The sequence below is a fragment of the Eulemur rufifrons genome, chromosome 10, assembly GCF_041146395.1.
Source record: "Eulemur rufifrons isolate Redbay chromosome 10, OSU_ERuf_1, whole genome shotgun sequence".
Lineage (NCBI taxonomy): Eukaryota > Metazoa > Chordata > Mammalia > Primates > Lemuridae > Eulemur > Eulemur rufifrons.
In genome coordinates, this window is record NC_090992.1 from 3,248,339 (window position 1) to 3,263,666 (window position 15,328).

At 49.1% G+C, this 15,328-nt stretch overlaps 1 protein-coding gene across 7 annotated transcripts in view; it reads right to left on the reverse strand.

Moving 5' to 3' along the window:
• MACROH2A1 (macroH2A.1 histone) overlaps positions 1 to 15,328 on the reverse strand; it is a 62,381-nt gene that overhangs the window by 12,810 nt on the left and 34,243 nt on the right. For 3 of the 7 annotated variants that reach the window (XM_069483646.1, XM_069483645.1, XM_069483647.1), the window contains exons 5-6: positions 12,545 to 12,655; positions 5,033 to 5,132 (exon numbers count right to left, since the gene is read on the reverse strand). The exons of 1 other annotated variant lie outside the window; for it this stretch is intronic. In XM_069483646.1, coding sequence (XP_069339747.1) covers positions 5,033 to 5,132; positions 12,545 to 12,655 — 211 coding nt within the window. Of the gene's footprint in view, positions 1 to 3,202; positions 3,294 to 5,032; positions 5,133 to 12,544; positions 12,656 to 15,328 lie in introns of all 7 variants that reach the window. 3 more of the 7 variants (XM_069483651.1, XM_069483648.1, XM_069483649.1) reach the window with 3 other exon arrangements.

Here is a 15,328-nt window from a genome sequence, read left to right on the forward strand (position 1 = left end):
TTCAGAATATCACTTTCAGAGACACCCACCTGTGCCCACTGCATGTTTCTGATAGCAGAGATGGCAGCGGAATGGGCCGGGTACTTGAGGGAGCGGGCACAGGGCCTCGGGGCCTAACTCCCTCCTCCAAAAAGCGGATACAACCCAGGTGAGTGAGACCCCAGTAGAGGTTCACCTGAACTACCCAGGCAGCTGAGAGAAAGGAATCTGGAGTGTGAATCAGCTGGATTCTACACACCTCCACTCCTAGACCCCTGGTGTAGCCTTTCCTCTAAACCCATTCTCAAGCTTCTCAAGCTTCAGGGAGACAAATTAGTAAGCCAGAAGCTGGACTACTTATTAAGGTTCTCATTCTCTATCAAATTAACTCTGGTGAGAACTGGGAAATTTGGAAAATAAAAGCAGTATTGTGATAATTCAGACTACCAACTCTTTTTCTAAAACATAAAATATTTAAGAAAATGGGCTGATTTGTAATTACAGGTGTTTTATCTTAGGAAGAGTGTTTACTTTAAAAATTTTTACTTATAATTAAATATTACTTTAATTAGAAGTGAAATTTGCAAGTTAAAATACACTCAATGCATTTCCCAAACTTAACAACTGAACCCTAGATTGCAGGCAATCGACCCGGTCAGGACTTGACTCCTACACACACATACGTATGCACATGTTCATGTAGACACACGTGTACTTTTTAACAAGAAACAGGCCCATTTTCAACCATATTGTCAACACTCTTAATGTAAGACTCTTGCTTTTTAGGCTTAACTTCAGGGTTAATCGTAAAGCAATTGGCTTATCTGCCCCCCAGCATCAACATGTGTTACTCCCATGAGAACAAGAACATTATTTCATGCTTAGAAAGCAGGCATAAGTATCAGTGTTCAAAACAGCCTAAGCGAAAATTTAGGCTTGGACAAATGTCAGGCTAAGCCTGTGGTCTATTTCACTGTTAGAAAGAACTTTTGATGGGTAAAAGTTAATCAGTGGGGCTAAGCATTCCTGCACTCGAATTCCTTCTTCCAGCAGTCTCAGGACTCAGGAATTCACACCAAATATGAGAAATGGAGTGACTACTAGCTTCCTCTTTCCCCTCTCACACATCAAAGCGGGGGCTGGAATCAATCAAGGCCATGCAGGACTCTGGTTTATCACCGTTTGTGACCGTGAAAGGTATCTGGGGTCAGTACTGGTTTGGACCGGTCTGCGGGGCAGAAAAGCACCGAGGGCTTCGGAAGACTGAGCTCTGGCCTGGCACGGCCTCTGCCCCTTGGCCAGTCGGGGTGTGTGGACCTGCTGAGGTCCTTTTCCAGCTGTGACGGTGTCAGGGAGTGGCGTGTGATGTGGTCTTGGGCAAGCTCTTGGGCCCAGGCGCTTACCCGGCACGGAGGCTAACAGTCCTGCCCTAGGGGCTGGGGGCAAGTGTGTCAGAGGAAAACCATCAGCACCGGCATTATTCCAGTGACACCGGTGCCACTCACAGTTCAGGCAGGCGCGGTGCCTCTGGGTGGCACAGCGGCTCTGCCCATCACTCCCTAGCGGCAGCCCTGTCTCCCGGCCTCAGCTCTAGCTCCTGCTGGGGCTGATCCCGCTGGGCAGGCAGCGCCGTGGGCCGCAGCAGGTGGCCACTTCCTCCTCGCCCTAGGCCTGGGGGAGACACGTTTGCCCAGGAAGTTTCATGATTTTCATTTCACCAAATGTCCTGGATGGGAGGACGAACCCAGGCCCTAGTCACTCTCAGCTAAAACAAAGACAAGCCCTTAGCTGTTCCTTTCTTTTTCTCTAAACAAGAAGTTCCTCCCCATCCAGTTTTCATTTAGCTAAAAAAGGAACCATCTTTCTCTTAAGCTGCCTGACTTAGGAGCTCTTAAACTCCTCCAAATTCTTGTGAAAGGGGAGTTTATTTTAATTGCCTACAGCCTGATTTCATTTCGGCCTGGCAGACTTGGCGGACCCCGACTTTCCATCCAGTTTGTCTTTCCATCCGTGTCCGAAATCTGAAATTCCCAGTAATTAGTACAAATCACGGTGGCTGGGGAAGGCTGACAGCAATCTTTGCTAGTGACACTGAGCAGCCACGGCCTGGGAGCTGCTGCCCACCCAGTGTCCGGGCCCCCCGTGAGGATCCTGGTCCCCTCAGCCTGCAAGATGAACTCACTGTACGCTCACTAGGAACGGAACCATCACATCTACTGTAAAAATCGCATATGCACACGAGAATGAGACCACACGGGAGGCACCGACCGTGAGCCAGGCTTTACAAAACGAGGTGCTTTGCTCACAGTTTATGTAATCCTCATTATTTTATAGACAGGGAGACCGAGGCACTGAGGAGTTAAGTGACATGCCCACGACCCATAACCAATAAATGGTGAGGCTGGAATTCAGGTTCCTCCTACTTAGCTCCAGAGCTGTGCTTGCTGCTGTCACACGCAGGTGCCTCCCCATCGGATAAGCCCCTCCGTGTACTCTGAAGGCAGGGCACGGTCTCATGCTCGTGCCGCAAGGCTGCAGCCTCGGGACGTGGCATCCCAAGTGCGCTCTGCCTCGGCCACTCAGCACGCCGGGCGCCAACCACCAATGCCCTGTCAGCTGCCAGGGGAAAGGAAGGTGCCTTCTGGGTCTAGGACAGTGTTTCCCAACAGTGACCCAAGGACACGACATCAGAATGAGGTGACTTTCATGCACCTCCAGTCTGAGAACCCTAGTGCAGGAGAGCATTTAGAAAGGGTCCTCCACGTGAGGCTTTAAGGCCATTTTCAGGAACAAGTGTGCTCCTGCCGTGAGACAGACGGGGGCAGGGGGGACCTGTGCACAGGCGTGTGTGTCTGTTCTTCAGAGGGCACGACAGTGGCTTTGGATGCCACTCCGCCCGTCTGACTGTGTCATCCCTGCGGCTCAAATCCTCGGTGAGCCCAGTCTCCAGCAAAGCTGTGCCTCGTGCAGCGAATGAAGAAATGCTGCTGCCGAACCAGAGTCCAAACCAGAAGTGCCCGTTTGTGAGCTGCATGACACGTCCTACCTGACAGCTAGCTTTGTTTCTCGGGTTCGCCACCCAGGGACAGGAGACCCGGGAAGGTCGGGACAGCTGGAAGTGTGAAATGAATGCAGCCCTGCGTAGCTGTCAAAGGATCAAGCTGTCTGCGGCGGCCGACTGACCATGCACACACACACTCGGCAGCACCCGGCTAGGCATTACCTACTTCACCACCGATGTAGAAGTCAGTGTTTGTCGGGTGAACGACAGCATCACTGTCGATCGAGGCAATGTCAGCCTGTACAACTTGCAACTATAACAGGTAAACAAATGTATATCAACTGCGTTGGACCGAGACCCACGCACAGGCACATTTACTAACGCCCCAGTGGCGGGGCTGGCCTACCTGGTCGATTCCAACATATGAGCCAAAGGGGCAACCAGTCCACGCAGTGTGCCCACATGTGGATGGGGGTGAGGACGGGAGGAGGAGGAGGAATATCAAATGTGACATGTTTAAATTAAACATTTGAATGACAAGTCCAAAAAAAGAGAAACACACACATGAGATCATTTCCAAAGGTTAAAAGAAATAACAAAACGAATGCCCCGTTTCACTTCGCAAAAGCCTCTAAAACTGGCATCCCACTGAGAAGGCTACTAAAACATGGCATCTGTTATTAAAAAAAAAAAAAGAAAGAAAAGAAAAGAAAAGTGGACCATCAGGCCAACCAAAACAACAATTTCTCCATTTTGTCTGCAGCGGTAAACTTGCAGGCTTTGATTTTCATTCCTGACATTCACCATTTGGTCTACCTCCAAGGGGTGTCTCTTGAAAACCCAGAAAACAATGTAGACATATGTAGAGGGTTGCCTTTATCTTTCCCCTTAATGTCTGGAAAGACTTTTCTAGGCCTATTTCTCTCTAGCCAATCTCATTTTTATATATTTTAATAAAAACGTACTTTAGATAGCATCCTTGCTTTTTCTAGCTTCTGGCCTTTTTCTTTTTTAAAGACAGTATCTGTACAAGGCAGTTGACACACTCGGGCAGGGCACTCTCGAGTCCCAGAGCCCCTGTCAGCCCTCTGTTGTACCAGTTTGTGTGGGTCAGGCCTGGGCTCTGGAACGAGCATCTCCTGCAGTAAAGGAATCTGCCTTCTTCCCCAATCAGCCGAAGCTGGGAGCTACAGGCACACAAAGCATGCTGCAGTCAGGGGTGGGGATAAGGCTGCCTTTGTGGGCATCTGCGTAGCCCATTTCCCTTGGCAAGGCTCTACACCTAAGAGGACAGGAGCCTTTATCGTACCCCTGTGCTGACAGTCCCTCATATGCAAAGATAAAGCCACAGAGGTAGGACACTGAGGGGTACCCCTCAGCTTGCCCTGAACTGAGCAGGCAGCCACCGCAGCTCTGGGGCAATTTTCTCCAAGAGAACTTGAGCAGAAAGAGATGTTGTTTATCTGTTTAATACCATCCTTCTGTTTCATATCATCCTGTAGCCAAATAATTCATGAAGGTGGCACATACTGTTTTCAGTTCTAGAAAAAGTTGACGCAGGGATAGTAGGTGGTAAATTTGGGGGACACCAATTTGCATGTGCATTAAAGACAGCGTCACGGCACACTGACATGGCTGCTCTTCCTTTTCACGCTCTGTCATTTCTGATTAAAGCTTAAATGGAGAAACTATCATTTTGTAGTTACCTGAGATTTTTCAGTTCTAAAAAAAACAAAAACAAAAACCAACACGTGTATAAAAATCCCCCCCAAGTAACCAGCAGTCAGTTTGATCGTTATGGAAGAGAATTTAGATGCAGTATCTTTGCAACTGAGGGGAAAGTAGCCAATCACATTAATGAAGCCTATGAGGCCACTGCCATTTGGAATGGCTTGGAGTAGGTAGATATTCAGTGTCTACACTCGAATCTCGATCTTGGATTTAGGAATTTAGCTTGACCACTCTGAAGTCTGGGAAGAGGAAAAGCCTAAATTCTGGGTTCCATAACTTTTCATCTGACAGCTGGTGGTGCCGAACCCCGTCCCCAATTACCTAGGTCATCTTTAAGGTCAATGTCAGCATTGGTAGGATTGATTATGGCCTCCACCTCAAAGCCGGCTAAATTACTGATTTCACTGTGAATAAGGTTCAGCTGAAAAGAAAAGCACGGGGTGGGAAATAACAGGAGAGCCGGGAAGTCTCAGAGAAGGGAGCCTTGGGAGAGAGGCGAAGGGCAGTGGACACTGCAGGTGCACCGGGCCCGGAGGGGGACAGGGAGTCATTGGCTAGAAGGAACCCACTTCAAACTAAGTCTCAGTGCTGCCTGGGATGCCGGAAGGAAGCAAACTAGGCTCAGTGTTCAGAACCCCTGGGTGATGCCTGGGGCCAAAGGGAAGCACAGCCACACTGGACTGGGGAGACCAGCTTTCCCTTAAAGGAGACTGTGGCCTGGGGGCCACAGAAAAGCGGCTGTCAGGACCCAGAGTACTCACTGCTGGGGGTGGGGAGGCTGTGTATGTGACGTCCTCGTCCTTGAGTGCTCAGGTGGTGCAAAGGTCCTACCTGGCTTGGGTAAACCCCTAGGTAGCTCTGCCATTGTCCCCCAAGTGGCCACAGGTATGTAAGGCTGCCCCATCACTGTGACTGCTGGCTGGCTCTCTGCCCTGCTCGGGGGTTGCTAGGAGCAGGAACAGTCTGCTGCTCAGCAACATCTAACTCACATGGCCCAGTAATCGTGTGATGCTGAAGTTCGGGTGAAACCCAGGAGGAAAAAAAAAAACAAAACAGTTCTCCAGCAACACAACACGTCTTTTAAACAGTTTTCACAGTGTTGGTCCGATTGCTCTGAGACTCAACAGGTGACTTATAGCTAGAATTTTCCCCAAGTTTTTTGTCTACCCAACCAACTTGCTCTTTCTGAAGAGCCAGTGAATGTCCTCCCTACCCACTGTTTATGCTGTTGCCATGGCAACCCTGGGCCTCCGAGTATGAGGGGAATCCTGAATTCTAGATTCTGCTGTCAGAAGGGCAAGGGGAATTATCGGGCCTAGGATTGCTGTCCTGGATCCTACTCTTCCCCTTCCTTTTCCGTACGTCCAAGTGTCTGCAGGAAAGCTGGCTCTCACATGCACGCACACCCGTGCTCTCTCAAGGAAGCTGCTCATTTTCCAGTGACGTGAATTCCACAGCTGCAGCAAAGTGCGATGCCCGAGCAGCCCCCAGAGGAGCCGGTGCCCACGGCCAACTATGGCCTAGGCCAGGAGCGCGGCTGTGGCCTGCAAGGCCCGGCAAGGCGGGAGCCTCTGCCAGGAGCTCACTCAGGATAGGGCCGTGCGCAGACACTTGGCGGGAAAGCTCCTGGCAACCGAGCTCCAAGTTTCTGAATTTCTGGGGCCATTTTGTTGAAAACAAAACCAAACAAAAAAACCTGATGCTCTAGAAGCATCAGAAAGATAAACCCACATTTCTGATGCTCAGAAGCAATCAGATTCTCAAAAAAGGGGCCTGCTTAGACTAGCAGTCATTCTTTGGTAGAAAACAGCCGTGGAAGTAAATTTGGTCATATGGCCAAGGGAGGGTCTGGCCAGGCTCTGCCTCAAGGGCAGTGGCCTCATTTTCTAAAGACCCAAAGAGAGAAGAGGAACAAGTTTGGTCCACTTGGACTTTATGGGTCACTGTTCATAGGACTAGAGTGACCAGGGGCCACCCCACCCTCAACACCGCAGGGTGCCCGTGCCAGGGCAGAGGCGCAGAGAAGAGCTGGCCACGCCAGGGCCCGACTGCTGCTCGGGAGAAGGGGCGTGGCTGGGCGCAGGCCGGGGGGCCTTCAGGTGAGGCAGATGAGCTCCCAGGGTGCAGAACAAGGTGAAGGACTTTCTCGGATCAGTCAGTGCTGCACTGGGCTCCCAGCAAATGCTGTTCATAAAAACTCACATTAAGCCAGTATTCCCTGTCCTCCACCAAAAAAAAAAAAAAAAAAAAAAATTCTACATTGTGAAAAGGCAGGAGGTTGGTCAGGGAGGAAGGCAAAGGAGAAAAATGGGAAAGAATCACCTCACTCGGGTTAGCACACAGATGAGAATACTTCTAAGGCATCTGTAAGATTCCTTTCTTGTTTAAAAACAATACATGTTCAATCCTTAAAATTCACACTTTTTTTTTTCAATTGTGTACGTGCTTCTGGGCTTATAGTCAGAAATGTGTCACTGGAAAACTGGCTATTTTCACGGGCTCCATTCGATTCAACCAGCCAGGAAGACCCCCAGCGGCCTGGCTGCGGCTGTTCTGGGGAGAACCACCCCGTCTTGGGAATGGAATTCTCTGGGAGCACTGGCTTTGCTGAAGCGAGGGAGCAGCTGCAGAGAGCTGAAGTTCCCCGGGGAAGTCTCGGCTCCCTCTGGACTCGCCTTCCCTTCTGACCAGGGGCCACTCCCCACCCCTCGGAGGCACAGGCTAGTGTGTTCAGAGAGCCGCTGCTGCTCAGCACCAGAATGTCCAGCCAGCCAGGCCCTGTCCACTCTCACCCCCATGTCTGTGCATGAGGCTACAGCTGTGATCTTCCAGCTATGCTCTGCTGTGCGCCAGGGCTCAGCAGAAGTCCTCAGGGCATGGGGCTGAGCCACAAAGTGGCTTTGCTGCTATATGTACAAACGTGTATTTTTTTTTTTTAAAAAAAAACCTTCTGGACTAGGGATGTATTTGGGGGTGGGGAACAGGGAGGGGAGAAGACAGATTACTGCAGACACTTTGGAAAGACGGATGGGCAATGCACTGGGCTTGGGCAGGCTGGGCCGGTGGGCGGAAGCCAGCAGTGAGATGACCACGAGCAAAGACAGTAGCTCCCCGGACAGAAGCAGCCGTGGCATAGGGTGCAGTGAGCACGCCTGCACACGTCTGGAAAGGATCCCGCTGTCTATTCAGTCACTGAATAGGTGGGAGAGCCAAGACACATGCCCAGGCCTAGGAGGTCCCAGGGTCCCCTCCTACCAGCCAGGGTCCATCCGGCTGGGCGGCTCAGCCAGAGGGGCCCGTGACCACCTGAAGCACATGGAGAGGAGTGGTACCTGCAGGCTGGGAAACCAGATTTCTGGGAAAGGGAAAATTCCCAAGATGAGTCTGATTTGCCAGGAGGGATGAGGATCACTAATGGTTTCGGGATTTGAATAAGGTGATTATTTCTTTGTCCTATGATTGGGAAGGATGAAAAACTAAGCGTATAGCATAGCACAGGGAATTTAAAGCAGCTGTGAAGGTTGTTAGCCACTGGAGAAAGTGACCACAGCTACTGCCATTACACAGCAGGTGGGGTTCCCCTTGGATATGGAGTTGGGAGAAGAGGACTTGGCCCAGTGACCTTCCAGATTCCCTCCGCCACTGGGGTCTGAGGACCCGAATCTCGGCTGGCTGTGCCAGAGCCAGTCTCACGCCCACAGCACCCGAGTCCTCCCTGCAGTGCTGTGTCCACACGAACTCTTGTTCTCCGCTCATGGTGTGAGCTCGTCAGAGGATAAGCCCCTTGCCGGCAGAGAGCGGGCTGCCTCCCGAGTACCACACAGCGCCTAAGACAGCGCTAGGGTCTCTGTGGGCACAGGGTTGGAACTGGATGTCAAACATCCTCAGACACAACCTGGAGGAAACGAACTTCCCCCCTTCTCTAAAGGCAAGGCTGAGGGAAACGGGCCTGGCCTGGATGCGAGATGGCCCAGAGCCGACCTGACCTCGCCCGGACGAGAGGCTGGCACCCGCCACTTAGGGCAAGGCAGGAACCAGTCTGTCGATGACAGGGAAGAGGCCGGCGGCACGCAGCTCCTAAATGGATGTGCAGACTGCCTGACCTACTTGGCTACAGGAAATAGGACTTTTTTTTTTTTTTACATGATTAGAAATTCACTTTTAGGAAACGAAAGTGATTGTTAAAGTAGTATCTGAGTCTAGCCTCTAACTGTCAAATTTTGGTATCTCTCATTCACCTTCTAGTGAACAAGGAAGGAAGCCTGGCTGGTCTCATTTCCTTATACTGGTCACATAAAAAAGCAATTCTCCTGCCCCCAAAGTCCACTTCAACTAAGCGGGACCGGCAGGGTGATGTCTCCCATCAGACCCTTTCCCGACTCCTCGGGAGAACCGTGTCTCCCCGGGGCCTGCCCTGCCCTCGTGTCTGAGCTGCCCTCCCTGCACGCACCCCCAGCTTGCATCTCTGCAGAGGCCTCGGGCCTGGCAGTGGCATCGAGTGTCTGGCTAGAAAGGCATCCTCAAAGGTGGGGACGCATGTGGCTCTGCAGGAGGCCCGGCAGTTTCCTACGCGCTCTCGCCGGCCGTGAGCCTCAGTGCTGGAAAGGGGTGTTGCTCCTTTTCTCCCCCTATCGCTGCTTCTAGGGTTCCCTCTCCTTACAGCTTTCCAGCCCCTAGAAGGGTGTGTGGATCAGAGAAAACCCATGGTATCCCATGCCTGCTCTGAACGGCCTGCATGCTGGGGTGGAATCCTGATTATTTGGGAGGTAGAGACTCGCTCACACCCTCCCCAAACTGCCTTCCCAAATGCTTCATGGAACATGGACTCTACCAAGGAAACTTAAATCATCCGGTACCATGGACATGGACTTATAGATAATAATATACATTAGAAATTGGTTTTGAAAAGAAAACCATTATGTTTTAAAACCTCTAGAAAGCGGCTGCAAATCTCGGTTGAAGCACAAAGCAAAAACATTTACTGGATTCAGATTTACAGCACTGTTTTCTTTCTTAAAACAATTCAAAAATGTGTGTGAACACTGGGTAAAATCAGAGTAATGAGAGCGATTACTCCCGAGACTGCAGTATGTGAAATTCATCATTAACAACAACAATTACAGCCCAGGGTCCTAAGCCCCGGCCGTTTCCTCCTGCAAGTAGCTTAGCAACCGCGCCTCACCGGGCTGCGGCAAGCACAGTATCACCTTTCTCCAGCCCAGCTCGCCTGCAGGATTCAAGCACTGCTTTCGCTGCCACAGATGGAAAAACAAGAGTCACAGCACACAGGGTACCACAGAGCCACCATTCAAAGGTACCCCATTTGAAACATCTCCTAAAATCCAAGTCAAAATTAATATCCATAACATTTTAAATGTGCTTTGTATAACAATTTGTATGTGTCAGTTTTATGACTCTTGCCGTTTCTGTACCATATGCCATGATTTTCACCCGGCAGGCACAGCCAACCAAGGGCCAGAGAGTAGTGCTCTAAAATATGCTCTAAGATATAAATCTCAAGCTGTGGGGGTGTGGGGTTTCAGAAAGAGCAGCCGGCACCTAGTTCTAACAGTGGTGCCAGGCTGACTTGAGATGATGCTTTATTCTTTTAAAGCCGTATTTGGGAAGATGCAGTTTACTCTGCTCGAATCCATCTGCAGCGCTAGGTCTGGGGTTACCTCTTCGTGGGTATGTGAATCTTGTGTCATAAAGCTGCAAGCACATCTAACAGGAAGGGCAGTTTCCCCGTGGCTTGGTGTTTTCTCTTTGCCACTAAGAGACAGAAGCGTGTGACACGGTAAAGGAGGCTGGTCGTCTGTCAGGGTCTGCCTCCAGCCTCGCCTCTCATGGCTGGCCACCTTACACCGCGTTCCAGCTCAGCCCTTTCAGACTCTCCCTCCAAAAGTCAAGGTCACAGGCACGTTAGTTTCTTCGTCAAGCTCACTGCTTTTATTCTCCTCTATTTCTTAAATAACATTAGATGGTATGTCTGTAAATTATAGAGTATCAGTCCTTCTCTACAGCTTTTTGGACCCTCTACCCCAAGCCCCGAGTGGGGAACCAGTCAGTGTAAGGGAGATTTGTACTTTATTTTTATTCTTGCAACACCTGGACCAGGTGTACCTAAAATGGAGAGTCCCCGAGAGCTGACACGTGCCTAGCTCTTCAGAAAAGCCAGCAAGGTGCCTACAGCCTTTGCCCACCTCCCCTCGAGGGCTCACATCCAACAGAGCCCAGAGGGGGCCTAATCCTGTTTCTTTCTGAAGGACACAGCAACAAGACAGGCATCCCCACTTGTACATGGACATTTGTCTAGCCACATTTGCTGTTACTTTGGAAATATTTTAGTTCATCCGGCAAGGGGTGGTGGTGTGAGGAGTTCTGATTTGAGGCTGGCTTTGGCGTGGCCAGCAGGAGGTAGCAGGGAAGGGAGAGGCCAGGGTGGGGGGCACCCCAGGCAGCTTGGGGAAGAGAGTGAGAAAAGGTGACCCCAGGGGCTGAATGTTCTACCTGCTCAAGGAGCCAAGTCCTTGGTTAATAGTCTGCATTGGGGACCTAGAACACACCGGACCTAGTCCCAAGTAGCAGGGTTTTTTCATGCTTCAGTTCAAAACTGAAGCAATTTGGATGACAGGTCACATTAGCTTTTAATATATTGCCTGAAGGACACGTTAAAGGGTGTGAAAGTAGACCCAGGTGGTTGCCTTCACTGCTGAGTTGAAATTTTTAAAAGAAAAAATATTTTAAGCAAAAACTTTCAAAGCCCCAGACCTTAAGATGACAACTAGTGCTGCTTTTTTTCTTTTGGAAAATGCATACAAAATACAAATAATGGTTAAAAATGTAAACAGGAATGGTTATATTCTGGAACACAGAGTCCACCACAGGAATTGCATCATGAGCGACTGAGTGCAATTAGTGACAGGAGGAGGGGAGGGGAGGGACTTGCCACGCCGTGAGCGAGAGCACTGCGTCACTGATGCCAGAGAGGCTGACGGTGAGGATGTAAAAATGATGCAGCTTCAGAACCCAGTTGTTACCACGTTCAAACCAAACACAAATTTACGTGGAAGGTCGCATTCGTTCCTTTAAGTTTTTAAACGTAGGATAAAAAAATTAAGAGCTTAATTCCCTCTCTTCCCACCCCTTTTTTGGTGTTAACAGAGAAATATTAATTAACTCTCATTCTCGGGTCTTAAAAGCCTTTGCATCATTTTTATTTTCAATAAAAGTGAATCATCTTTTACAAAACCATGGCGTCCTGGCAAAGGTGCATCACTGGGGCGGCTGAAAATATATTGCCCACGGTTAAAACAAACAAACTGGCTGGAAGCGTCCTCTGGTGGCTCAGTGACGAAGCCCCAGTACACCCACCAGAACATCTGAAAACACCCCCCTGCGGAGCCCCTGGACTGGCCGGAGGCTCCGGCTTCCGTGCCCGCCGGAGCAAGCAGGCTGCCTGCTGGATCGTTCGCTGTGCACACCAGGGTTTTGACTGCTGCCTAGTTTCCTGGCCAGCACTGTCTGACGACCACGTTATCCCACAGGAGCGGCGCCTTCTACAGGCTGACCCCGAGGGTCCCGATCCCCCAACACAGGAGCCTCCTGCCTCTTCCTCGCACCAGCTCCCTTCCCCACCCGCTGGAGTCCCCTCGGCTCTGTGGTCTCCTCCGCACTCAGCCCTCCCCGAGGCCACTCCCAAGCCCCCTGCCCCCTCTCTCCGCCTGCTCAGCTGGGAGTGGCCCCGGGAACCCCCAAGGCCTCCCAGTGGAGGTGGCCTGTGCCCGTCTGTCCCAGGGCCCCGGAGCAGAGTGAGGCCGCCCATCCGCCTACCTTCTGGCCGAGGAAGAGGCTCTTGGTGGAGAGCACGGTGAAGCCGTCGGCAGGCGTGCCCTCCGTCGTGCTGTCGGCGCTGGCCGCCTTGCTGACTTCGCCCTGCTTCTTCTTGCACGGACAGAAGGGTCGGCGTGAGCACGAGGAGTCTGCGCTTCCCACCGCGGGCCGCGCAGGCTCCGCCCCCCGTACCCAAGAGGAAACAGGATGCCCAACACAACCAACTCCCAGCACTTCCCCAAGTGGGGACTGCAGCCTTCTTTTGAGGTACAGGGTTCTGGGAGGTGTGTAGAACTGTATTTTTATTACTTTCTAATCTAAAAAACTGCTACTTAAAGGTGAAACTTCACTTTACAGTGATCATTTAGAATAGAACCCTTGTCATAAATTCAGACCAAGTGAGTGTCTCTTAATTAAGGATCTTCAAGTGTTTTTCTTTTCTGGATGTCTTGCACACTACTCAAGCTTAAGGAGAAAACACTGTGCTGGGTTCACTATTCTCAAAAAAGCAGACCGAGGACCATAACCCTCCAACCTTCCCCCACCCAGAAGGTGAGGCTCACTTCTACACTCCATGTAAACCAGCCCTAGAAAAGGGTGCAAGTGGGAGGTGTTATAAACCCCCCTGTCTCCCTGGGACCCCACCCCAGTGGGCCTGGGTCTCAGCCTGCTCTTTGGCCTCTTCCCCAGCATGATTTAGACTGAAGCATGAGCACCCTGGAGTTCCCAAGGGTCTTCCAAGAGGTAAGTGGCATCAAGAGTTTTAAATAAACCAACTTCCAGATCTTCAGCTTCCTCATATACCATTTCCTGCAACTGATCAGCCCTGAGCGAGGGATCTGTCGCTGTGGTCAAGGTTCCACCCTGGGGTCCCTTTCATAACCACGTGCCTCCCGCTTCCCAGAGTGAGTATTGGGATGGTGCACTGCCCTGGGAGTAGGGATACGTATTTTTTGCATATTTCTGGTAAGGACAAAGCCTACATTAGAAATGGGTATTTTGGCTAATTTTGGGATTTCCTGCATTCCGATATATTATAAAGTGAGGACAGTGGGAACAATGGCAATTTTTATTTAGACACTTCAACTTTCCTTTTCCTCAAATTAGTATCAAAATGTACATCATTCCTGAGGGAGGGTCCAGGGGAGGAAACTAAGAAAGAAGGGGTGAGAAACACTGCAGGTGGCTGTGCCTCCCTGAAGGATGACTATGGACAATACACTCAAGAAGGGCAAGGCCTACGCCCGCCCTACCCATCTGTCTAAGACTCAAATTCACTGACGTATTAACATTGTTATTTACATTAAAAAATAAGGCCAACTTTTGCTGATTGCTTTGACAATAATGAATGCTTTGGCAATTAGATTATATGTCTGACATTTGCCATAAATGAAGTGCGCTAAATCTGAAGTTCCAAGGTTTTGATATAACTGGTAAGACAAAAAGCATTTTATCGAAATATGGTACTGCCAAAGACACATTAAAATTATCACTATTTGGATTTTCTTAATACTTTGCGTGGGTCAGATTTGCCAAGCGAAAGAGAAATGGGTATAGTCAACAATTATTTAGTAAGTCTTAGCGAAGCCTTTTTTCGATACACTTTCCAGGAACCAAGAAAGGGCAAGGCTGGATAACAAGGCCTTCCACCATCAGGTGTTTTAAATTCTGTGCTTTCAACAAAACTGAAGAAATACCTAATTGAGTTAACAGCCGATAGATCATTAAAACCAGACTAATGTAGTTTAGCTAACAGCAATGGACCAGTGTCGGTTTCTTAGTCGTGGCCGTGTGCACCACGATTATGTGAGATGTTAACCACACGGAGACTAGCTGAGGGGTATTCAAGAGCTCTGTACTGTGTAACCCTTCTCTAAAACTACTCTAAAATAAAACATTAAGACACAATGATGAGAGGTTACTACATGATTGTGGCACACATCAGAAAGGGTTCAGAGGATTGAACGATGTTGCTGTAACAAAACTGTCCATTCCTATTTCATTATCTTAGCAAACAAGACTTTCCAGGCACTTATAAGTATATAAAAATAGGATGCTGAACCCTGTCTCATTTTAACAGTAACATTCATCTTAGGATACTTGAACTGGGGGGGGAAACATCTCTACCCATCCCATTATAAGATGCTTTTCCAATAAAATTTTATTTTCCTTAATAGTTGTTAAAATTTATAATGCATTTGTCAGTTTGAACAATAGTGTATTATCAAGTGTCATAACTATCCAGTCCTGTAGAATCTCTATCATTTTGTGCTTTTATAAAGGTCAAAAGCAAGTTTTTCAAAATAAATTAATATGCATCATTTTGTTGCAGAAATCAATAAAATATAAGCATAAATATGTTGTTACATTGGATGAAAGTTTGTGGAGCAAATGAAAGGGAAATAAGGGGAAAAAACAAATTTTCCAACTATTAAAAAAGAGCTAGTTTGTGTATTTTTAAGTGGATGATGGTGTATCAAATCATCACAGTATTTAGACTGCATTGGGTACTGTTAAATGAGTAGTTTTATTTTTATATTTACAGTATGCCAAAAAAGATAACCTCTGCAGCTATTTTAATTTGTAACAAAAAGTTTAGCTGTCAAATTTTAAATGTGTATGATACAAAGATTTTAAAAATTCTTTTTAGGAGCTACGCAAGCAAAAAAGTTTGAAAATCAATGCCCCACACTACCCAGTGCAACACCATGCATACAGGTGGTGCTCAGTAAATACTTGGGAATGGATGGGATAAAGGTCTCACACGGAGGGTAAGTAGATAAG